The 25,820-nt window shown below is 34.0% G+C and overlaps 2 protein-coding genes and 1 pseudogene across 3 annotated transcripts; 2 read left to right on the top strand and 1 right to left on the bottom strand.

The window, feature by feature from the left end:
* The first annotated feature begins 3,095 nt into the window (after nt 1-3,095).
* On the top strand, nt 3,096-5,689 carry LOC124847948 (protein SHI RELATED SEQUENCE 5-like; annotated as a pseudogene). The gene is made up of 3 exons (XR_015784553.1): nt 3,096-3,684; nt 3,763-4,462; nt 5,012-5,689. The product of XR_015784553.1 is annotated as a protein SHI RELATED SEQUENCE 5-like (transcript).
* A 6,544-nt stretch (nt 5,690-12,233) lies between these two features.
* LOC124847949 (uncharacterized) lies at nt 12,234-18,330 on the top strand. The gene is made up of 8 exons (XM_088107369.1): nt 12,234-12,266; nt 12,413-12,484; nt 12,737-12,848; nt 12,928-13,103; nt 13,190-13,313; nt 13,426-13,506; nt 13,615-13,816; nt 15,198-18,330. The coding sequence occupies exon 8, from the start codon at nt 15,774-15,776 to the stop codon at nt 17,568-17,570; it is 1,797 nt and encodes a 598-aa protein (XP_087963495.1). The 5' UTR covers nt 12,234-12,266; nt 12,413-12,484; nt 12,737-12,848; nt 12,928-13,103; nt 13,190-13,313; nt 13,426-13,506; nt 13,615-13,816; nt 15,198-15,773; the 3' UTR covers nt 17,571-18,330.
* A 1,953-nt stretch (nt 18,331-20,283) lies between these two features.
* On the bottom strand, nt 20,284-22,071 carry LOC148204257 (cysteine proteinase-like). The gene is made up of 3 exons (XM_088107370.1): nt 21,467-22,071; nt 20,957-21,203; nt 20,284-20,789 (listed from the first exon to the last, which is right to left on the bottom strand). Exons 2-3 carry the CDS (start codon nt 21,150-21,152, stop codon nt 20,512-20,514), a joined length of 474 nt encoding a protein of 157 aa, XP_087963496.1. The 5' UTR covers nt 21,153-21,203; nt 21,467-22,071; the 3' UTR covers nt 20,284-20,511.
* Nucleotides 22,072-25,820: the final 3,749 nt, after the last annotated feature.

The raw sequence follows: 25,820 nt of genomic DNA, 5'->3' as shown, positions 1-25,820 counted from the left end.
AATTCTAACAAAAACAATTCAATTTATATACATGATTTTTTTAAACATTGATGATACCTTAGCCATTTAGTTCTAGAGAAACAATGCCTACATTGCAATAAGAATAAAAAAGGATTATAAATTCTACTATAAATATACTGCCACATTTTTCAAATTTCAAAATATAACTAGCCATTAATTAAGTTCCAAACTGAATTATAGAGAACATAAATTCAGAATCAATTATTTTTAAAAATAATGATACTAAGAACTTCATGCAGTTAATGATGAATGAAAGATTAATTAATTTGTGTACTTTTTTGTGGGCGGAAGTTCAGGCTGTGGATCGAATCTTATCGGTAATCTTTAGGTTTTTTAAATTGTTGAATTTTGGATTAATTTTAAATTTTTCTGGATTAATTTCTTATGTACTTTTAGGATTTGTTTTCCTATATATTAAAATTAATTAATGCTAGTACAAAAAGGCTTTCTAACATTAAGTTTATTGATATATATATATATATATATATATATATATATATATATATATATATATATATATATATATATATATATATATGGTCTAGATACGTATATTTTACGGGAGATAAACACCGACAAGATTTTTTATAATAAACTACCATGTCACCACACAATAAATTTTACCTCGTTCCATTTAATACTTACTAAATTAGGTTTGCTTATATATTTACTTATATGTGACTAATTTATTTGTTTTTGTCTACCATATAACTTTTCATTTGCATTTATGTGTGCGGTAAGTGTAGTAAAATACTGTCGAAACCATGGAAAGATTAGTTCTTTAAACAAATTTTGACTTATTGACAACGATAATATTAAAAAGTGGTAAAAATTATTGAAATATGAATTCAAAATTATGAATTAGATAAACAGAAATATTTTATAAAAAAACATGAAATTACTATTTAGAAAAAAAATGGGAAATAGAGAACGATAGTTCTTTGAAAAAAAGAAGAAAGAGGTTGATACACAAAATTAATTGAAGATGAAGTTTTTGTAGAATACAAATCTGCTCAAAACTTATATATATATATATATATATATATATATATATATATATATATATATATATATATATATATATATATATATATATATATATAATTTTTCTTTTGGAAATCTATGATAAAAAGAATTATTAATACTTTGTACTCGCCTAAATTAAAAATCACAATTACATAAAAAAAATACTTATATTATTAATTATCAACCTCTATATTTTCTAACAATTTTTTTTACTAATGGTAAATCTCTTTTATCATTTATTTCAAAAAAATTATTTAAAGTTGTTCCAATTGTTTTTATTTCCTCCACTCCAATAGCAATTGCTATCTAACATTTATTATGTTAAATTCTTTTGAAAACACCTTAAATTTTGTTCCCTAATTATAATTTTAAGTTCCTTTAATTATTGTTTTCTTTATTTATTTATAATGAATAAATTTTGCGTTATTATGTATATAGGTTTTCAAGGTGGTCCAATACATTTTATAAAGATCATCTTATAATCTTTCCCTTTAGTCAATGTGTGTCCTAGATTTAGTTCTCATTGACATAAAAAAGTAATTTAAAACTTATAAACCGAAATCACTTTTAATTGTTAGTATAAATGAAAAGAATCCATACAATTTTATTTGTTTTTGAAATAAAATAGTTCACTTTTAATTATAATTTTCACGGAAAATAACGTGTCTTTGGTTTTTTTTTTTAATATGACTTCTATATTAAGTATAGAGCTTTACTCTTTAACCCACACTAAACTTGTTTGGTTGTCTTCCGAGTCTGATCCAGCACTAATATTCCAGTATTCGCTGCTATAAATTCGGAACACGAGCAAACAACAATCATATTCTACTACTCATGCTTGTTGAATAAAATACAAAAACAAAGAAAAACTATATACTACTAAACGACTTGCTACACACGCTGTAAGAAATACGATTCATGAGAGAAAAACAAACTCACGCAAAATAAGGGAAACGTGCATGATTATTGACTACATTCTCAACTCAAAAACCATTATGTGTATAAACTAAATTTATTTTTGCACCAAGTCAACAATTTAACTCTTTCTTTATGATTCATCAATTCGTAATCACCAATGTGAATTCAAAATACACATAGATGCACTATAATACGATGATGAAATTCTAGTATTGTATGAATGTTTCCTTTTTTGAGTTGGTGAAAATGAAGAGTATCGGAGTACCCCACTTGTTAGCGAGAAATGGCCCGTGTGCGATTTCCATGTAGACGACACGGGATGTATTTCCTGGGTCATGTCTGGCCAAATTTTGCATCACAGGTGTTGACCTCTCACGGAGAAACTCTTTTTCTATTGCCTCCAATGAATTTTCCATCCATTAACATATTATTATGCCACATTGCGAGTCAATCATATAATCATTATGCCAAGAATTTTGAGGTGGAATACGAGGCATGGGACAGATAACACAGCGGGAGTAGTAAACCATTTCATAAATACTCCCAACACCTACCCCACACTCCCTTTCCAATACTTCTACTTCTATTTATTACCTTTTATATCTTTATTATATTAAACATCTTTTATATATAACCATTAATAAATCTATATTGTAATTTTTGGACAAAGAAAGTGTAATTCATAAAAAATATTTACTGTCATTTTAAAACATCCTTTATGATATTGAACGAGACTTGAGAGTTAGAAAATATGGCTACTTATGCTAGGGTAAGAGTTATGAGAGCCGTTGGATAGTAAGGGGTGAAAGATTTGAGCGGTGAAAGGAGGGACGTAGATGCATGTTGATGGTTGATGGTTGAGTGGTGCACAGTACTGGTATTCCACAATGGGGAAGATTGCTTCAGAGACGTTAAAAATAAGAGAAAAAAAATCTTAATTTATGGGGACGGTCAGAGAAAGTACCAGCGGGTTTTCCGGTGCAAGGACGAATAAGCAAAAGCTGGTGATATGACACGTGGAGAAGTAGTGTCCGTTGGATGGTCAAAGCACAGTTGTGGTTCACTCATCCCGGCCGAGATTTATTGAAACTGAAAGAGAACTGTAGAGAAATGCTAAGTGATAGATTTTCATGTTCCTCCACGCACACATGACACACTACCACCTATCTCTTCTCTCTCTCTCTTTCACACACACACTCTCATCAGATGACAGTACCACACTCCCAGTTAGACAGGGCAAGACACCATGGAAACAAAGCTAGCTTGAATTCCTCTCGTGCAGCGTAGGATAGAGCAGTCTAAAGTCTAAACTAGAAAGCAAAGAGGTAGAGAGAGATTGTGTGGGATTGGTGAGACGATATTCATAAATGAGACTTATACAGTAGAGTAGATGGGTGCAGTTACCGTGGCGGCGTAGCAGAAGCTCTAATTCCGTGCCATAATTGCTTCTAAGGGAATTCGGTTTCACCAACTCCAAATCCTCTCTTCTTTACACATTTGATAATTCCTGTGTTTTCTTTAATTTACGTCTTTTTCTTTTTTTGGTGAGAAACAGTTTCCCCCAAAAGCTGCAAAAACTCAACCAGCCCAGAGAAGATCATATTTCAGACGCCCCACCACACAACACATCACACCCACATACTAAGACTGAATAAGACAAAAAAAAAAAAAAGAGAAAGAAAAGAAAACGATCGGGTCAAAAATTACTAGTAGTAAGCAGTAAGCAAACCTAGCAGTGTTTTTTTTTTTTTTTTTTTGTATGTGCAAGGTTAGCCTTAATTAACCCAAAATTTACAGCTGTAGCCCCGATCTTGGGTAAAAGATTTTAAGATTGGGCGAAGGTTCTGCTATGGATATTGTGTCTGAATTGGGGAAAATCGTTTCAGCTTTGGGGTGCAACAAATGGCCGGGTTCTTCTCTCTAGGTGGAACTAGAAGGGGAGGTCCACAAAACAAGGAAGAGGGAGAGGTGGAAAAAGGAGATAACAATATCCACAACAACAACGGGAATAACCTATTGTTGTTCAGGAACGAGGAGATCTACAACAAGGGGTTCGAGATATGGCCAGAGTCGTATCAGCCCCAAGCTGCACCCCAAAACTTGAGCAACTACTTTGCGTTTGGAGTGGGTCCTAGTCGCAGGAACTGCTCGAGCGTGAACGAGGAGGAGGTTTCGCTCTGTGTGTCTGATGAGTCAACGAGATTTGGATTAACTGTCATGAGGTCCGGAGGTGCAGGAAGCAGCGGCATGAACTGTCAGGACTGTGGTAACCAAGCCAAGAAAGATTGTACACATCTCAGATGCAGGACCTGCTGTAAGACCCGAGGGTTTCAGTGCCAAACCCACGTTAAGAGCACTTGGGTTCCAGCAGCCAAACGCCGCGAACGACAACAACAACTCGCTTCCTTGCAGAGCCCACAACAATTTCGCCCAGAGAATATTCCCAAACGATATCATAGAGACACTCAGCTCGTCTCCGCTCCACAACCCATCGCAGGTTAACTTTCATATTACATTACAGTATCGTCCTCACTTCAAATAAATAAAAAATGGTTTAATTAATTGTCTCTCTTCTGTATATAAATGTAACTTTCTTGAGATATGGATTTCAACCTTGTAACTTTTTGAACTAGTCTGCTACCGCTACTACACACAGATGATGATGCACTGAGATCTCGATGTAACACTCATTGTAGTCTTTTATTCTATGACTAGATACAACTGACTAGTCCATAGTATTTGACTGAAAGTATGAAAATGCAACGACGCTCCTTGGTCACCCATCACATTTTTCTCTTGGTTTTTCCGCCCCTCTCTTTCTTCTTTTTTCCATATTCCATCACTGTTTCTGAGTAAAACTGACGAAATTATTTGAGCTCCATCCATGTGAGACTTTGCCAAGACTTTTTTTTTTTTCTTCCTTTTTTCCTCTTGTGATGATAGCGGAAAGTAGAGGGCACACACACAAGTAATTAATATGGTTTAGTTTTGTTTTTTGGATGATTAATTCTTTGATTTAATTAATGTGTGATTTCTTTGTACTTAGGGTTAGAGCTGGGGCATTTCCCACCTGAAGTGAGCACTTCGGCGGTGTTCGGTGTGTGAGAGTCAGCGCAGTGGACGCTTCAGATGAACAGTGCGCGTACCAAACCTCTGTCAACATCGGAGGGCATGTTTTCAAGGGAATTCTCTACGATCAAGGTCCTGAAAGTTCTTACACCGGTGCAGTTACTGAGGGTTCCTCCGGTGGTGAACCCCGACATCTTGGTTTAATAACCGCCGCAGCCACAGCCACAGCCACAACAGTCGGTGGAAACAACCCATTTGAGCCTTCACTTTACCCCGCTTCGCTGAATGCTTTCATGTCTGGTACACAATTCTTCCATCCCCCAAGGTCCTAAAGACGTCTCTTTCTCTATCTATGCGGACAGTAATTGAAGAAACCGAGTCTTTCTTTCTCTCTTATTTTTTGTCATTAATTGAGTCTGCTTGGAATTATTGATTATGGTTGCTCCTCGGTACATCCATGGAACTTGATGCAAGCTGAAGTAGCTAGCTAGCTAGAAGGAAAAGTAGTTAATAATTCTTAAAAGAATGATTATGCCAATGATTCCAGTGCATGAAATTAAATGGGCCGGGGATAGTTGTTTTGTGTCATCCGAATGTCAATTCAGATTTTCATTGGTATTTTAATTTTATTGGTAAACTCATTGTCACTTTTCAATTCTAGAGCACATACATTTTCATTTTCGTTTTACCGTGACTGTGGGGCTGTGGTGTGTTTGCTTGACACGGACAGCATTTGGATATGTGTGCATCATTGTGTTAAGTAGTGTTTTGCTGAATGTTCTAATTTCTTTATAGTATTTTTCTTTTTCTGGGTTAATGTTGAATGAGCTTTCTGGTTGGTGCTGAACTCGAAGCCACTTTTTCCCGTTTATCCGTTTGCTTGCCAGATCGAAATAGAATGAGTAGGTTTCGTGTGTGGTTTAGCATAGAATTTTAGAGCCTCTTTTTTTCTTTATCTCTTTTACATCTTTTTTATTTCTTTTATTTAAACGATTTATGGGAGAAACTTGCCACCCATGCATTGCGAGCTAATTGGCAATTAAGCATTCTAGCAGTCTAGTGATCGAAACACTGGATGGCTCACTTTCTATGCCTTTTTCCTCCTTAATCGATCGAAATATGCACATATATAACTACACTACGTCTGAATGAAGAATTACAACTAACATTTTCCAACTGTATCGCTGAAAAACAATAAAATTTATCCACTGAAATAGACATCCATGATCCAGGGATGTGACTTGAGTTGGCAAATGTCTTCTTTTGCTCAATGTTTAATGCATCTAAAAGTATGTGCATGTGATGTATGTTTATACATATAAGTGTGTACAGTGCCCAATGAAATAGGTCAAGGTACATACCATATGATAGGGCTAACAATACTTTAATAGACTGCTTGTTTTAGTGCACAAGGGAGAATCAGAAACTCTAGAAAAAATTTCCCTAGTTTTGTAATAACTGGCCCATAACATGTGCTACAGAACCTTCACTTGATTGAGACATACCAGTCTCTTTCTCTTTCATCTAAGATTAATAACATCTTTTTCTGTCATATATTGCCCCTCCAGTTTCTAATTCTTTGATCTTTTTACCAGTGTTGATCATGCTTGTGGAGAAGGTGTTTGAAATAAAGTTGCATGGTTGTACCCTTTTAATTCTCGATCCCGTCATCTATATTGGCAAAATCAACTTTAAAATGTTATTTCTGCTTATCTTTTGTGGATAGTCTCTGTGATTATATTAAGATTACTTGAGTTGACTAAAACTTCATGCTTTTTGGAGGAAAAGCCAGACAGGAAAAAGAAAAGAGTTAAATCTATAATTGTAGCTCTAAGTCTAGTCACTTCTGTTGGCCACATGCGTCGATAGAAAAGAAAGAGAGAAGAAAACAAAAACAAAAGTTGCCCATAAAACCGTTAAATATTCCGATTTTGCTAAAAGAATTGGTATACAAGACGCTAATTTTTGCTGTTAACTTCATACGCTGAAGCATCAAGCAATAACATAACTCAAGCCTGATAAATTACTCTGATAAGGGGCAATGGACACGACACACATGCACATATAAAGTGAGATGTGCAATGACATTGCATTCATTACAAGACCCTCGTTAGCAAAATACTATGTCCAAATATGTGATGTGTTGTTGTCTACTAAGATTGATGATCGATCAACTGAACACTATAACTCCAAAAGGCTTGGTCTTTCTTATGTTTACTCAGAATGGGTGGGTCTGTGAAATTTGTCCGTCACTTTGTGTTGTATTTGTAAGTCTTTAGTAGAGCATTTCTTAAGCTTTTTCAAGCATTGATAATACTAATGAATTTCTAGTTTAAGATGCTATTTTGAAATTTTCATTCACTTTGAAAATACTTATCACGCAAGGGCAATAGAAATTGTTAGAATTGAAAAATTGGAGCCTAGTTGAAATGACGACAATCTGTGTAACGAAAGTGCTAAGTTATAATAGCATTAGAATTTTATCGTTTCGTTTTCAGACGATCAAATCCTGAGTGCTCTGATCGAATAAATAGTTCCATCTACCATGCCAGCAACGACTTTCTTTCCCCAAATTACGCATGCACGAAATTCGGAACTTCATTTTGGGGCATTGGAAGCGCATGTCAGGATTAATATTTTTCGCTCCAACATTAATTCATTCACAACCAACTGCTTCAAGGACATACATTTATTTGCTAAATACAGACTCATTTGATTGGTATGACTACAACTCACTTTCAATCTCTTAAATAATGTTTCAGATTCAAGCTCTACTGATGCAGACAAAATAAAATCTCTTCAAAAGTGATCAATTAAATTTCTCGACAAAGATTAATGACAAGAAAAACCATTGGATTCTTTACATTATTGATGACAGTCACAAAAAAATATTAATAAGATTAAATCTAATGGAAGAAACCAATCTTCCACAATGTAATATTTACTTGAAGAAGCTTTAGAACAATGATAATAAACTATCTTTAGAAAAATGTGTCATTGTTGAGATTGAGAAAATTTGTGGCACTTGGAAGAGTTATGTGGAAATATTTGATTGGAATAGCATGCATGTCTTACAATTGTCAACTCGAAATTGATTTCCCTGATGCCATATTAATTTAATGTGCACGAGAATTCTCATATCAGACAGTTAATTAGAAACACTGTTATGGATCTTCTTTATTTACAGATCCATAGATTCTAGTACAGTGCTACTTTTATTTATATGCGTCCACGTGAGAGTTTTTTTTTTTTTGTGAAATTATTTATTATTCATGTGTGCTGATATAATTTGAGTGATAAGTGTGAAAAAGAATTATTTTTACACTTATAAATGATCTCAATCTTATAATTATTCATGTTATTACTCAGTGAAAAGTTATAATAGGAAGTAGATTGTTATGTAAATTATTGTATAGGAAAAGGTGTATAATTTGGAGTTTGTCAGCCAATTTTCGCAAAACGAAAGCCAAAATTCGCACAGCCAGAAAAAAGAAATTCGCATAGTGTATCAATACCTGTGCGCTGAGCGAATAACATCAGTTAAAGTGCAACAGTTAAAAATATACTTATGAACTTTTTATAATTTATTAAATTTTAGATACTTGTTCCCGAGAAATGAATAAATTCGAGCCCCATCATGTACTATTTACATCATTAATCCCTTTCCTGTCCCCAAAACAAAAAAAGGGGGTCTAGTGGAACAGAAAAAATGATGTCAAGAGCATGTTCATTTCTAAAATACTAGAAAAAATGGCGGATATCAGAATCCACCCCTAATTGAATCATGTCTTTCAAGCCGCGCGTTGCTTTTTATTTTTCGTTTCAAACGAAGTTTTACTCTCACATTCCCTTAGCTTAGATACAGCAGCGCACAACACACACTTGTGCGCTGAGCGAATTAATGAAGTTAGGTGACTTTAAAAGACGTGACAAAAAAGCAGAAACCATCTTCTGACACACGAAAAAGTTAGAAAAATACTGGAGAACTCAGGAGACCTTTCAAAACATCAAGACTTCATTTTCTACAATGAATTGTTGTAAAGAGTACGTTTGAGATGTCTAGGATAGACTAAATTTTCTGTTCATTGAAATTGGTTGTATGACGACACATTAATGTAAATTTCCTGTGCAATATATGTTTCTATTCTTGTTCTTTTCTTGACTTGCTTTTGATTATACGAAAGTATTATTCTCTTTAAAAGTTCTTTTGTACTGGGAAGTATTTTTAGAACCATAAACTAAAAGTAACTACGCTGGGAATAGCTTATGAGTTTTTGGTCATTCTCAACATCTGAATTTAATGCAAAATTATCTGATGAATTAATTAAGGAATTAATAATTCAATAGATAATTTTAGACCTTGTTTTAAGGAATTAAACCAAGATACTCTTATGTGAATGCTTGAACCGATCATATATGTTGTCCAAGATATTACTGTAATGTTAGTCTTAGACCAATTCCAGTGATCTTTTATCGTATTTTTAAATCTTAAATTTTTGTCTGTTGTTAATTTCATGCTAATTGCCAATTTGAAATCTAAAATGTTATCAGTAATTGATCTTGATAAATAATTTTAATTGAATAACATGACTCAAATTCCCTTAGAAGAACGATACTCTTAACTTAATTCGCTGTATTGTATTACTTGAATGATTTGGTATACTTGACTTGTTAAAATATAAAATAATTTTTTAAGATTAAAACAATTCATTTAACTTGCTACTGAAGTAAGTGAATTTTCACTCATTACGTAATTTTTAATAAAATCAATTAGAAATTTAATTACTTATAAACACACATAAGCATGCAAAGATAGAAAACTAACTGGACTATAACATGTTAACAACTTTTTGACAATAGATTATGTGTCATTATTTTCTTGGTTTATATATTTGAAACTGACCATTTACAAATTATCACATAGATTGTTATAAAAAGATTGTGAAAAAAATTGTTAAAAATACATTTTTCAAACTGAAATATAACATAAACCATATAATGTCATAATAAAATATATGTCCTATTATAGAGTATTCTAAATCAAGATAAACATGTTTTATTATAAATTAACACCTAACGCTTACTAAAATTTGATCAAAGTTGTCAATCTTGCACTAACAAAACATGTTATACTAAGTCAAGTGTATATAAGCTAATGATAAATCACTTTAAATTTCTTACCGCTTTTTTTTTACATTAATTAGACAACAATGAAACTATAACGCATATTAATTAAGTATCATATTGATCACTTATTCTACGATAATATTTATATCCTAATAATATAAATTTTGCTTTATAGCTTTTTTCAAACTAATTAGAAACATGATATGTTATGAAAGACTCATAAAGTAATACTTTATAAGTGACGATGATTGAAAATTAGTAAGAATCAATTATTTTAATATGAAATGATTTTAATATAAATAGCTTTGTTATAGATAATTTTTATTATTTTAAAATACATCATTTTTTTAGAAATTATTTTTCTAGAATTTTCCTACTTCTTTTTAAAGACTTTTTTTTTGTTCGTCTGATTGAAAAACTAAGACTGTGATTGACAAACAAATTTTATAAATGAGGTATCGTGATATTCTACCAACTATTCAACTCGTGTATAAATGATTGAGGTGGGGAAGAGAATGACAATAGGTCTTTACTCTATATTTTTAGTCTTATAAATGAAAGATTAACCTTGTAAGTAGTAGGTTGATAAACCCATATTTATGTCTATGCAAAATATAAATGATATACGATACTACAAGTGTACACCTTTAGTGAAATTTATGTCAAAGTATGTATCTGGATAATCGAGTATAAAGTCAAATGATTATATGTACATATGAGTTATAAAATGTTTTTAATGTTGAATTAATGTGTGATATATTTAATTGTTTATAAAGTTTTATTTTGAACAATTGCTCGTCATGTTGTCTCTTTGGTTGATTTTTGTGTGTTATTTTTTTTCTTTTGCAATATCACTTTATTGGTACGAGTGGATGAAATTCATATATTGAAGCATTTATACCGAATACTACATAGAATCTTCATGGTTCAATAATTACTTTTAATTCTTTTAGATATATTTATTATTATAGTTATTTTTTTGTGTATGTATTAATACTATATCTATAAATCGCGATAAATATGTTTATTTTATTAATTTTATAACTTCTTATTTTAAACCACAGTAAGCTGTTAAAAATTGGAATACTACATTTTACAAAGTAAGGTTAAAACATTTACAAAATAAATAAATGTTATAAACAAATCTAAGATTTTAAAATAGGTTAGAGCAAAACTAAACAGAAGAGATATAAAATATGATACATTAATAAAGATAACATTAATAATAAATTTTATATATATATATATATATATATATATATATATATATATATATATATATATATATATACGTACGTACGTACGTATGTATGTATGTTATTTGTATGCGCGGGAAGTTGAGAAAACATTAGAAACCGCGAGATGGAAATAGCGGCAAGATTTGATTTACCAATGAATTCTTTTTCTGTAGAGCCAGAGCATTTGCCTCACAGTTTGGTTAATTTATTTTGTGTTTGTGCATTTTTAGAAGTCCTAACGGTGAATCGAGGTCGCTCTCTCCCAACGATGGATCTGCTACAGTCAGAGAGCCCATGCAAATAGTTCGATTGCTCATTCCAATCGAATCAGCTTATCGATCCATCTCTTACCTCGGCGATCTCAGCCTTTTCTAATTCAAAGACGTGCGGCTCCTCTTCAGTTCTCATTGCTCTTGTTTTAGATTCTTTTACACTGAATTTTGAAACCTACATTGCTATGACATTTGATGCTCTGATTCACTTTTTTCCGTTGTGTTTTGATGCCTTCATCTATCTGAATGTTATTTGTTTCTTACATTGGTAACTATTTATTTAATTTTTTTTGTCAGCTTAATGTAGATAGTATTATGTCTTTCAGGAAACTTTAAGCTCCACACTATTAATTTTGGTATCGTATGCTAATGGAAATTATCAATGTTCCTAAAATACCCAATATCCTCGTACGTTTAACAGTTGTGAAAAAAATTCGTGGCAGCATATTTAAGAGAATTGATTTTGATTTTCTGAATGGAGAAACTTATCATTTTATCATCTAGATTAAAATATGTGAGGAAATGGCGCGTAGGCTGCGGTTGTTTAAGGAACAAATGGCGAAAGCAGGTGTATCACCCTCAACATGGCCGGCAGGTGAGGATAATGTTGATCTGAAAAGTTCGGAGGTCGTTTTATGCTCTGAAAATTGTCACCGGTTCTTCTGTTCAAGAACGCAGTATCTGGTGATTATTTTTTTGTTTGTCTTGGTTAAACTTGAAGAACTTGAACGTGATCTTCAGATTAACGCAAATAATGAGAAGTTGAAACACGCTTACAATGAGCCATCAGAGTATAAACTTGTTCAAAAGAAGGTATGATTTGCTAAGTTCTTCACTGCCACAAATTCTATAATCGCTTCTGATTAGGTTAACTCTGCTGTTGATCTTTCTTGTGTTTAAACTTTAAATAGAAGTGTATACATACAGTTAGTACAGAAGCAAACTTTTTCTCGGGCTAGTTGCATTCATATATGATCATATAGCTTGGTCTTTTCTTTTCTCTCCTTGATTGGATAAGAAAACAGAGGTCCAAGTGGTAATGCCTTTTTTGATATATCATTTCAGGTTGGCGAATTTTTCTATTCAGCAAAAAGTTAATGCCGTAGCTCACCAGAAAAAGCTTGAATTTCAGATAACTGCTGAAAGATCTATTGACAGCCCATTATTATTGGAACAGGTTAGCTGCAGCTTTGTAGTTTCTATTTGTTAATTTAGAGTTTTGTTCTCTTTCTGATGCTAAGAAAATTTATGCTCAGGAGAAGATGACAACAAAGCAAATTAAGCTGGGGTTTATCGGTGGACTTGTTTCGAGGGAAAAATCAGTTACATTCGAAAAAATTCTATTTCGTGCTACTGGGGGAAACGTTTTTCTCAGACAGTCAAACAGGCTGTGGTTGAACATTCTGTTCTTGATCTTTTGTCAGGGGAGAAGGTTACTTTAAATTCTTAAATTTAAGTCTTGAGCATCTTGCAATTAGATATGTAGAAACTAATTACTGATTATTACGAACTTGATAGGTTTCAGGAAGACTTGCAGAATTGAAGACTCCATGCAGGATTGCTTCACCGGAGCACTCTATTGCAGACAATTGGATATCACTATGAGCAGTGGAGCCTTCAGTTTTGTTTCATTTTAGATGAAGTATTTCATTGTTTTTCATGTTTTCCTTTTCAGCTTTATTTCTAAGCTTCTGCAATTAATCTTCATTCCAATGCTAACATTTCCTTTCTTGCATTTTAACTTATTGATGAAGAAGGAAATATGCATCTATCACACTCTAAATATGCTAAGTATGAATGCGACAAAGAAATGTCCTATTTTTGCAATAAACCGGGTCTGTCCTGGAATTGTGATTTAATTTCTGATGCGTTGTGCTGAGGCATACGAGTAATGCCGGTTTTAATGGATGGCATAGCTAATTAATTTATTCAATATTTGACAGATTCACAGAGTATTGCAGCAGTTCTCAAGTTGAGGCGATATTTCAGGTTTTAGGGACAAAGGAATCACAGCCTGCCTATTTTTGCACAAACAATTCACTTATTCTTTTCAAGAAATAGTAGATGCCTATGGGTGCTTTATTTAGCCCTCAGCATGAGAATTTCAAATTTCATTCTCCTCTCATTGAAAAAAATCCCCATCAGGTAATTTTGATTTGACTTGCTCTTTCAATCATAAAGAATCATGCCTAAAGATTCAATAGTTTTAATCCAATGTGATGGCGCATGTTATACGGGTCCTCTTGGTCGCTCTAACTTTACTCGTTTGTTTATTTGTTTTGTTATAGCTGAGAACAAATATAGAAAGTGAAATCACTACAATATTAGCTTCTGTCATGCTTGGTGGCTTGTTAGCAGCAACAATTTGTCACTATTTATTCTTAGAATATGACCAGTACAGATCATAAAATATCTGTGGATTAATATAAATTTTTGAGACATAATCTATACAAAGAAGAAATTTTAATCCATCAATGAATTTTAGAAATATGTTTTTTCGATTAAAACTTGATCACTATAACACATACATATGTCCAAACTAAACCCAGCAAAAGTGTTAGAACCACATATATCAAGTTCAGGTCTCCACAAACATGTACTTCCTCTGATAATTATATAATTTATACATAATAATTGTTGTAACTTTTCAAGATATGGTAAGTACATAATTAACATATATATGGTAGTATCACTTACATCTTAAAATAAAGAGATTATCCCCTATCTTTATGATTGCATTATGAGTCCCGCCAAAAATGCGCTGGCCCCCAAAATTAAAATGAAACTTTGGTGATTATTCGCAAACCCCATTAGCAATATAAGAAGTGAAAAAAAAAATTACTTTACCAATCCAAGTATTTATTTTATTCCTTCTCATGCATGCTACCTTGCTCTACGTCCACGATATTTTCCATTCTTCTTCATTCTCGATTAAGATTTCCTCTTTGTTTTCCTTGCCATGGATCTCATGTTGTCTATAGATTTATCATATTTTACATTGATTTGTTTTTCGTAGGTCAACATAGAAATAGTGTTTTTTATCTCTCTATTGTCAGGATATGTGGACAGCTATAGCCTATATAAGAAATCAATCTCAGGCCCGTAAATCATGCAAAAAAAAAATTCTCGATTAGATTGAAATTTATATCGTATTTATAAATTATCATATTAACCCAACATTTTCCTACTCCAATGATGTATCATGTATATTAAATTTACAGTGGAGCATACTTTCTGAAAAACCGGGGACTGGCATAAGATAATCAACTCTTTTGGCCAACATCCCAAGATACAGGTTTCCAATTTTTACAGACCTTACAACGGTAACAAATGTATTTTATGTAATTAAATTAGGATTTGTGTTTTCTTTTAGAGTGTGTCTGGCTAGCCTTTCTATTAATATCTAATATTGCTGAAGTGTTTGGCCACAGTAATGAAGTCATCAAAGTCCAATAACCGATTCTTTGTTGCTTCTTGATCTATTGATAATCAACCTGAAACTAAAATAATCGTTATTTCTTGACAGAGTCGTCAAGTACCACGAAGCAAATCCTGGTGTATACGCAATTATCACGTTTCCATTCCTTTTTTTGCTGGTGACTAGGGTCATGGCTGTTGGGTAAACGTTAAATGGATGGGGCCCACTTGCTGAATAAGGAAGCCAATGTTCCCCACTTTTGTAAAGTTGAAGATTTTGAGGAAGTGAAGTACCGAAAATCTGCACCAATGTTTCTTGGAGTTTAGTTCTTTTATTGGTTATATAATGAGAGCAAGATGTGCAAAGAAAAACAACCACCACCGAGAAAGAAATAAGCAAAGGTGCAGTAGAGAAAGAAAGGTTTGTGAGTGTGTGAAAAAAAGAGAAAGAGGAGTGTGGTGTGTGTAGGGTGAAATTCCAGAGAAGTAAAGAGTGGGAGTGTATGTTATTGTGTTAAGTTATTGTGAGTTGTGATGATTGTGTGCACCACTGTGAGAGTAAAGAGTGATTGTTGTATTTCTGAAAGCTTTTATTTTAAATAAAAGTATATTTGGTACTAACAAATTGGTATCAGAGCTGTGAGAACTTGAGTGTCCGAGAAATAAAAAAAGGAGAGAGTGAGAAATGGCAAACCTTGCAAACAGTGTGTCCCTTCCTCAATTGACAAAGAAAGTCAACTTTGATAATTGGAGTGTGCAAATGAGAGCTCTTCTTGGATCCCAAGACGTATGGGATGTAGTGGAGAATGGGTACGAAGAACCCACAGACGACGAAGGACAGACGGTTGCCCAACTTGCAGCATTGAAGAAAACGCGTGTGAAGGATAAATCAGCTCTATACATTTTGTACCGAGCTGTGGATGAATCTGGCTTTGAGAAGATAGTAAATGCTAAATCTTCAAAAGAAGCATGGCAAATTCTGGAGAAAGTATACAAAGGTGACAACCGAGTCAAGCAAGTCAGGCTTCAAACTCTCAGAGGCGAGTTTGAAAGTTTGAGAATGGAGGAAAAAGAAAGAGTAACCGAGTATATATCTCGGGTGGAAGCAGTGGCAAATCAAATTTGTAGAAACGGAGAGGAGTTATCAGCCAGTCGGGTTGTGGAGAAAATTCTGAGATCGTTAACAGATGATTTTGAAAGCATTGTGTGTGCCATTGAAGAGTCAAAGGACTTGTCAAAACTCTCGGTTGAAGAGCTTGCAGGATCTTTGGAGGCGCACGAACAACGGAGAAGAAAGTTGTATCAGCCACTTGATCAGGCACTTCAGGCAAAGTTTGATCTGAGGAGAGGAGCTCGGAACACTCAAGGCCGAGGTGATCCTGGAGGAAGAGGCCAAGGACGAAGAGGTCAAGGCCAAAATGATTATGAAGATGAGGAAGAGCAAACCGGTCGGCAGAATTGGCGTGGCCGAGGACAATGGAAAGGCCGAGGAGATCGGTCAAGTGTAGAGTGCTTTAGATGTGGTAAGCACGACCATTATGCATATGACTGTAGATCGGCTGAGTGCTATAATTGTGGTAAGCCCGGTCATATAGCAAAATATTGTAGGGCTGAGAAAAAGGAGGAGATGAATCTCCATACAGAGGAAGCAGAGAAAGAAAGTGAAGAGTTAGGAGTTTTGTTGATGGCAAGGAGTCCAGACGCAGCGTTGCCGAGAAAGAGCCCGGACACTGCATTGAGGAGTTGGAGATCGAATGTTGAACTGCGTCCAAGTTGCGTGAAGATGTGGAAACCGGATGCCGAGATGCGTCCGAGGTGTGAAGAGTTGTGGAGATCGGATGTCGAGACGCATCCAGATTATGCAAAGTCATGGAGATCAGACAGTCCAGAAAGGTGTTTGGTCAGTTTGTATAGCTCGAAGGAGCTTGCAGAGAGCGTGGTGGATAGCTCAACAGAAAGCACAATGGAGAGTTTGCTGATGATTTTGCCAGATAGTGTAGAGGAGCAGGTGGAGAGTCCGGAAAGTCCATCAGAGAAAGTGGGAAACTCAGATTATGTTTCTGTAGAGAAATTTCAAGAGGTTCTTGCAGAGCTGGATCGAGAGCGTCGAGCCCGTGTTGCCGCGGAAAATACGATGTCCGAATTGCATGATTCATTAAAGCAATTAAAGATGATGGATCCGGATGCTACAAAGAAGCGTGATAAAATTGACCACTTGGGAGATGATATTTTTCGTGAGAAGAAAGAAATGACGAAGCAACTAGAAGAAAGTGCAACGGTCGCACTGCGATCGGAGGCTGAAAACTTCAGCAGTATGGCGAATAGAATAGATGAAAGTGTAGAGATGAATCCAATTAGTGAAAAATCAGTTATGGTTAAGAAGAAGAGAGTCAAGGTCAAGAAGAAGACTACCGAAGCAAAAGAGATGTTCGACAGGAAGAATCCAAGTAATAATGGAATGAGTAAATTTGGTATAGGATGAGAAAAACTCAAGACCCATTTACGTTTACGGGGGAATTTTGTTGGGTAAACGTTAAATGGATGGGGCCCACTTGCTGAATAAGGAAGCCAATGTTCCCCACTTTTGTAAAGTTGAAGATTTTGAGGAAGTGAAGTACCGAAAATCTGCACCAATGTTTCTTGGAGTTTAGTTCTTTTATTGGTTATATAATGAGAGCAAGATGTGCAAAGAAAAACAACCACCACCGAGAAAGAAATAAGCAAAGGTGCAGTAGAGAAAGAAAGGTTTGTGAGTGTGTGAAAAAAAGAGAAAGAGGAGTGTGGTGTGTGTAGGGTGAAATTCCAGAGAAGTAAAGAGTGGGAGTGTATGTTATTGTGTTAAGTTATTGTGAGTTGTGATGATTGTGTGCACCACTGTGAGAGTAAAGAGTGATTGTTGTATTTCTGAAAGCTTTTATTTTAAATAAAAGTATATTTGGTACTAACAATGGCATATGCCTACTACTGACTGCTTTGTGTCTTGTAGTCGTAGAGAAACAATTTTCCGGTCAGCTACTTAACTCAAAGTCATCGATTTTTTGTAGTCAATCCGAACATTTCCTCCTATTTTATTTTATGCCTCTATCATTTTGTTCAATGTTGTTAATAACGACAGAAACTTGGAGACTTAATGGAAATGGCTTTTGGTATACGCTATGTTATTACGATGATGGAACTCTTCTCAATATGAACTGTCCACTGTTTCATTGATGTTAGCTTGTCTTACTACTTTTGGCACTTGTTTTTTGTACCATGGATGCTAGCACCGAAGCCGTTTCTCCTGAAGAAGCAACATCAAGAAGTACACTCAAAACTACGATTTTATTTCTTTTCTTCTCATTTTTATTACATCACATTCTAATTTTTACTACCTTTCTTCCTCAGGGCATCAAGGTTAATCTTACTCTTTGCTATACAAGACGGATGATCCTGTCGAATCAGAGTCACACAGTGTTCCCCGTGACCATGATGAGTTTGACTTCAGCGAGGTTTTGGTGCACCAACTCATACATATAATCGAATTTGCGCTTGGAGCTGTGTCTAATACAGCTTCGTATCTACGTTTTCGGGCCCTCAGGTTGGTAGTTGAAAGCCTTCGATTCTGGTATGTAAAATTTTGTTTCAATTAATCAAAATTCAACATAGACATGGAAATTGCCTTTTGATGAACTTGCATCCCGTGGATGGCAAGAACTTGAATGAAGTCCAACGGGCTTTGGAATCCTGATATCGCCTTAAGAATGGAAGAAACCTCCGAAAATTACTTGGTTTTTGAAGGAGTGTGAAACCATCGTCTTTTGATTGTACACAGCCTAGTAATTTCGTGAATTGAATGCATCGCCCCTTGGTTAGATTTTTATAGATAGGCAAATGTAGGCATTTTATCATGGACGAAACCATGAAAGACAGTATAAAACCTATATCTTGTAACTTACCAGTCAGTAAGCCCACATATCTTGGTTAGGTCCACATGTATGTGTTATTGATTTGATAACAAAGTTATCATTAGCTCTGATGAAGAAACCTCGACACTAATTTCTTGTCCTTTTTATTGTGTAAGCAAGTTTCAGGATCGGGCCCCTTTTCTGTCATTTCAAGGGTTGGTTGCTTGGAAATTCTAGTCAGGGTAGTTAAATGACAAAAACTGATACGGTTTTATTGTCGTCCACGCATTAGTTGCAGCTACTTGTTCTACAAGATTTTCATACCATTTTATTTTAGATAAATAGTGACTGGTGTAAAAATAGAAAAAGATTTATCTGGTAAGAAAATTATTGGAAATATAAAAGGAAATGACACTTTTTAGATGAAAGTTGAGTCTATCAGAAGAGATTATAATATGGTGAATTAATGTTTGAATTTTCTTTTGAAGATACTTCTTTATTTATTACCCGACAATGCTTCAATTGTTTCTAAAAGATGATATTTGTTGGAAAGGGAAACACTTGTTTGATAATTAATCAGAGAAGCATTTAGTGCATATTTGATGTTCCTCAACTTTTAAGGCACTTTTAGCTCAACCCTTTATTGTAAACCGTTCTACTTTAAATAAATCGTATCCTTTCATTATAATTTTTTCCTTGTATTTTGGTTTTGTTCAGCTTAAGCTTAGCTTATTCGGAACTGTCAAGTCTTTTCTATGACAAAGTTCTGCTTCTGGCCTGGGTTACGTTCTTTAGTTGTGTTATAGAAAAGTGGCGGGCCATTAAAGAAGGTATAATAACACTATTATTCTCGTTGTTGGCATTTTTGTTTTTTATCTGTGCAACTGTTGTGTGTTACTCATAATGGAAACTTGTGCTTTCTTGCATGTTTTGAGACTTCAATGGGTGGAGTTCCAGAACAAATTCTACGAGGTATGACAAGTTCTTCTCGTTTTTATTTACATGATGAGGATGAGCTGTAAGTTTGGAAACTGCTAGGATGATTTCCAAATAGATAGAAATACGACAGCTTAACTTGTCGTATATGTAAAACTATCCTACATGATTAAAATCAGGCCCTACCCAATTGAAAACCTATCTTTCCAGCATGAAGAAAGACAATTAAGTCCAGGAATTGTTTTGACCCGTTAGTTATTGCTGTTTACAACCACATATGTCAAATTACTGTAATAGACAACTTATAACTGACACCAGTTTATCTGTTCTCCTATAGCAGATTTCTCTTATAAGTGTACAAGGCATAGGAATGTGGACAACTTTAATTATGGGGACACAAATTCATCACATTGAGGTTACATACAATAACTATCGATCACGGTGGGTAATGTTTTGAAGCTAGACAACCTAGCACAGAGAATTGCAGAATAAAGTAAATCATAAACATTGTCTTAGTAGTTTACTCCTCCATAACATGACATCATCCAACTTATTTACATACGCACTATACCGGTGCCCGCTACGACGTCTAGGCATCCATATTTAATTGTTAGAAGTATGTATAGCAGCTACAGTTGAAACCATCGAGTCCACCCCACATACATTGTGACCTCGGCAGATCTTGTAATATCCGTTTTCTCCCCAGCTTTCCCCCCATGAATTCTTTATGATCCAGAAAGGCTTTTCCTTAAGCCGAATTGGAGCATAAGCACCAGCACCATAGCCTACCAGAAGAACTCCATGATCCAGGTGCTTCCCGCAGATGTATGGGCATGAGACGCCACCAATATATGTCTGCATAAAAACTGCATTGATACCAACTGTACCATGGAAAGCAAAAGTCAGTGTTTCCTCTAATCAGAGATTCAACATATCTTATTCTTGGTGGGACGATCAAATTATTGAAACTATCCTGGAGATATTTTAGTATTTCCTTGGAGGTAAATGATTATAAATAAAAGGGAGTCAGGCAAAAAAACAGAGCTACCTGCAAGAGGACCATTCTTCACCAGATTAGCCGCAATTTGTTCTTCGTCAAGGGAAACAACGCTAAAATTAGCTACAGATGCTGCAATTTTGCTCTTATCAAATTTGCAGGGGCCGCGGTCTCTTCCGGTGTAAGGATAGTCATTTTCTCGCATTAGTCCTCCAGCCTTGAGTGAGTACTCGAATGCAGTGGTCATCAACCCACCGTTACAACCAGAGTCACATGCTCCACGCTCTTCCGGGTCACACTAAGAAAGTTGTAGGCACATGATTAATGCACGATGTTTTTGCAAAATCCAAACCAGGTCACAGGAGGTTAATTTTACTTTTTAGCATCAACCTAACTATCCAACTTGTGTTCAAATTCTCAAAAAAATAAAAAGATTCCACTGATCGGAGCATCATGCGTCAATATATCACAACTGTGGTCAAATCAATTGCTATGCAAGTGCATGAATGACATATTCGCAAAAAGAAGAGACAATACTTTCTATAAATAAAAAAGACTAACCTCGTGATCACAATCCACGAGTTGTTGTTCGCTTAGACTCACGAGCTCACCGGTCGAAAGAAAATGAGCACCTTCCAGCGCTCCCACAGCGCTAAACGACCAACACGACCCGCAAGAACCTTGATTCTTGACGCCAGTAACGGCTCCATGGTCGCGCCAATCGAAATCGCTAGGGAGGTCGTTGGTCGGAAGGATCGGAGCCTTCTGAGCGTCGGTGGGAAGAAGAAGCGGCTTCAAACCCAGAAACTGGCGGCGAAACTCCGCCGGCAGTGAGATCGGAGAACTTCGTGACGCCGTGGACGGCGGAGGGGTCAAGCTTCTGGTGCGACTTCGCTCGGAGCAAGTTATTCTTGAAGATGCGGAAGCGGTGGTCGTGCTCCTCCTGCGTGGCGTAAGTCCTGCCGAACTTCGCCTTGAAGGCGGAGAAGTGGTGCTCGGCGTTGAGCAGGTGCTCCTCCGCGTCCGGCACCACTTGACGGATCAGAAGGTCGTCTTCACCGTCGATTCGTTCGGCGATGGCTAAGGTGGCAGAGAAAAGGAGAAGACTGAAGAGGAGGGAGAGTGACGGAGTCGCCATTACATGAAGAAAAAATTCAGAAAGAGCAATGGATATTTTGATCTTTGGGGAATCTTTATGCACGCTTCCCTGATTATTGTAAACTACGTAACCAATACGATATCCACACGTGTTTCTCTATTATTGAGGTTAGAAAAAGCTTCTTCTTAGCCCATAGTTCCAGGCCCACTTATCGTCTTGGCCGGATATTTTCAACATAAATAAGACGAAACTGAAGATGAATGTCGTTTTTTTTAAGAATTTTGGTTAATTTAGTTTCAAAATTATGGATTTATGCTGGTTTAAAAATAATTATCGAAAAGGTTAAGGATTTGTTTTGTAAGTTGTTAAATAAATGTATAATTTTTTTACTTTACAAAGTCGTGGAAAAATAACAAAATTTGTTTAACAATGTTGAAGTGGCACGGGTTAAAGATTTTTGTGAATACTAAATTTAACTAATAAGATGTAATTAAGCTTAAACAAAGGACTATACGACTTTAATGCAAAAATATCTCACTAAAATCGTTATAAAGTTAAACAACTTTATTAAAAAAAATTATTAAATTGAAGTCATTCGAGGAATTAGCGACTGCTTAAATATTAGTTACACTACAGTCGTCTTTGGTTTTAGACTTCAATTTAAAGTGAATTTGCATTGAAGTAATGTCATGACTTGAATTGAAATAATACTTGACAACTTTATTATTAATAAAAATAAATAAATATGAAGTTGTAATTTTATATAATGACTTTGATTTTTTTATTTTCTTACTTTTGAAAATCTTACATCTTTTTATTTATTTTTTCTCTTTTTGTTTTATTGTACCCTTATTTTTCAAAGTTATATATGTATTCCTTAATAAAAGCTTTTAAAAAATTATTAATGAAGTTATTAAAATAATAATTTAACATATAAAATATTATACAAAAATTATTTTATTAAAATAAATACATCAATATAAAAAATATATAATTATATACAAATTTAGAAGATTGTAAAAGGTTAATCAAATTCTTAAAATAAATAAAAATGAAAAAAAAAATTATACATAAATATGAGAAAAGCAAACAATTATAAAAATAAAGAAGTAAAAAATGTGAGGTTTTAAGTAAGAAAAAAGGGAAGTCATACCTAAATAACAAAGAAAAAAATATTTAAGGCATAATAAGTAGAAAAGATTAAAATTTTTTGAAACGATTTAAAAAAGAAATCAAAACAATTTTATCTTTATTAACATTGAAGTAGCTAATTCAAAGTACAATTTCAATTCATTTATTTTTAGACAGTCATCGAGCCATGACATAATTTCAGTATAAATTTATTTTAGATTGAAATTGTCAATGTCAAACACGATTTCAAAGTAACTAATATTTAATAGAACGATTTCGATTCAATGTTAGAACGATTTCGATTTGATAAAATTTTTAATAGAAGTTGCTTAATTCTATGACGACTTAAGTGATATTTATTTATTTTTTATTAAAGTTACATAACTCTTTAATGACTTTGCTTTTGTCTTGTTTTCGGTTGATGTATAATTTATAACACAATTTTTTTTATTTTACAAATATTTCATAATAAAAGTTTTTTTCATAAATGTTTTTTTTTTCTCAAAATGTCTCCGTATTTTATCCCAAAACTTTGAGACAAGAAACATCATTAAATATTAATTGTGACGTCTCTCAGACTAATATTTAATAAGAATAAAACAACTGTCTCTCATGGTTTTAATGTATTTTTTAAATGATCAATAGTTAAAGTAATATTACATTCAGATACAAATGATTAATTAATAAATTATATATATATATATAGGGGTTTGGTAACGTGCGTATGCGTGTTTTTCAGTTGATACAGCAATGTGTACCGGATTTTAGTAGACAAAAATACCCTTATATATCATGGATTCTAAGTTTTAAGGTTAAGGGTATTTTAATAATTTTCATTCTCAAAACTTAAAAAAAAAAAAAGAAACCCCCCAAACCCTTAGTCACATATCTCATTCCTCTCAATCCTTTCTCTTTCATCTCTCTCACTCCAACCTTTTCTCTAATTGAAAAAATCAGAAACACTTGCTTGCCTTTAAACAATTTGTCTTTCTAAAGAGTTGAGTCATTGACATCTTCACCTTCTTGAGGCAAATGTTCATTCAAGATCTCTTCAATTTCACCATCTTTACTAATTTCTCTAATTTCATCATCTGCATTCGGATGTCATTATGCTTGTGAAAATTAGATAAAATTAGATAAGACAAAAATTATAAAATAAAAACTCATTATAAAATCATTTTTTGTAAGAAATTGTTTAACAACAAGTATTTCTGATTTTTTCCAGGTCAATTACCAATTCCTTTATGCTTGTGAAAATTGGATAAAATTAGATAAGACAAAAATTATAAGATCAAAATTCATTATAAAATCATTTTTTTGTAAGATTGTTTAATGACAAGTGTTTCTGATTTTTTCAATTGGGGCTACAGTAGGGTGTTTCTGATTTTTTCAATTGGGGCTAAGTAGGGATGACAGAGAAAAGATTAGAGTGAGAAAGATGAAAGAGAAAGGGTTGAGAGGAATGAGAGAGGTGAGTAAGGGTTTGGGGGTTTCTTTTTTTTTTTTTAGTTTTGAAAATGAAAATTATTAAAATACCCTTAACCTTATAACTTAGAATCCATGGTATATAAGGATATTTTTGTCTACTAAAACCCGGTACACATTGCTAAAATGTACTAACTGAAAAACAGGCGTACGCGCGTTAGCAAACCCATATATATATATATATATATATATATATATATATATATATATATATATATATATATAACTTGTATCTTTATTATAAATATATTCATATATATTAAAAACATCTGTTTATTCCCTCCTCAACCTCTAACGGTATCCTTTTTACTCACCTCGAACTCCATTTTAGTCCTTCGTCCTCTATCTTTATCGGTACCCCTTCTTCTTCCTTCACCTTGAATGACGACACCTCTTCCTCCACTTCCGCTCACATCCCTTTTTTTTCTTTCACTGACTCTCCCCGATTTGTTTGTTACCTTCGTTTCACTATCAGCAGCACTCTCTTTCCACCATTCACACTATTCTTAAAAATACATTCAAATTATCTAATTCATAATGCATCTTTTTATTTTGTATTTCGTAATTCACAATTTGGAATACAAAAATTATATTTTGGATTGTATATTTTAAAATACAATTTTTGTATTCCAAAACGTATAATTTGGACTATAATTTTTTATATTTTGGAGGGTGTACTATGCATGTTTAAGAATTATGCATTTTGAAACTAAAAATAAAAAAAAGTAAAATTGAAATTTTTTATTACATGGAGGTACAGGAAGAAAATATGGAACTGCGCAAAGAAACTGCTAACTAAACAACTCACCTTTGATGTTTATGGGCGAATACGTTAGATTGGAGGCTGTTGCTTCCCACACCCCTATCAAATTTCTCTCTCACCATACAAAAGCTTCCGGAAAACTTTTTCCATAACAGGAGAGGGTGATTGCTTCCCGGGAAAAAAATTATGGAGATGTTTATAGTGTTCCGGAAAATAAATTTGAGAAGTAATAGGATGTTGGAAGAAATACGACAGGGTGCAGGAAGCAATAGCCCAGATTGGAATGACTTTATTTTTGGCCCAAGAACAGGCTATGCTAACATTCAGCCCAATAGCTTTACATATAAGCAGAATAAGCCCAGTAAATCTATAGTATTGTATTTGGCCCAAGAAGAGGCTATGTAAATGCTAAAGTTTCAATACGAGGGGTTGAGCTC

The sequence above is a fragment of the Vigna umbellata genome, chromosome 2, assembly GCF_029865625.1.
Source record: "Vigna umbellata cultivar VRB3 chromosome 2, Vumbellata_1.0, whole genome shotgun sequence".
NCBI lineage: Eukaryota > Viridiplantae > Streptophyta > Magnoliopsida > Fabales > Fabaceae > Vigna > Vigna umbellata.
This window is presented reverse-complemented; position numbering and strand designations above follow the sequence as displayed.

What these genes read in the sequence shown, in the direction of transcription:
- LOC148204257 (XM_088107370.1), bottom strand. Translation starts at nt 21,152, where the DNA reads ATGACCACTGCATTCGAGTACTCACTCAAGGCTGGAGGACTAATGCGA. An exon ending in GAAGAATGGTCCTCTTGCAG is followed by an intron (nt 20,790 to 20,956) that starts GTAGCTCTGTTT and finishes TCCATGGTACAG; the next exon opens with TTGGTATCAATGCAGTTTTT.
- LOC124847949 (XM_088107369.1), top strand. Translation starts at nt 15,774, where the DNA reads ATGGCAAACCTTGCAAACAGTGTGTCCCTTCCTCAATTGACAAAGAAA.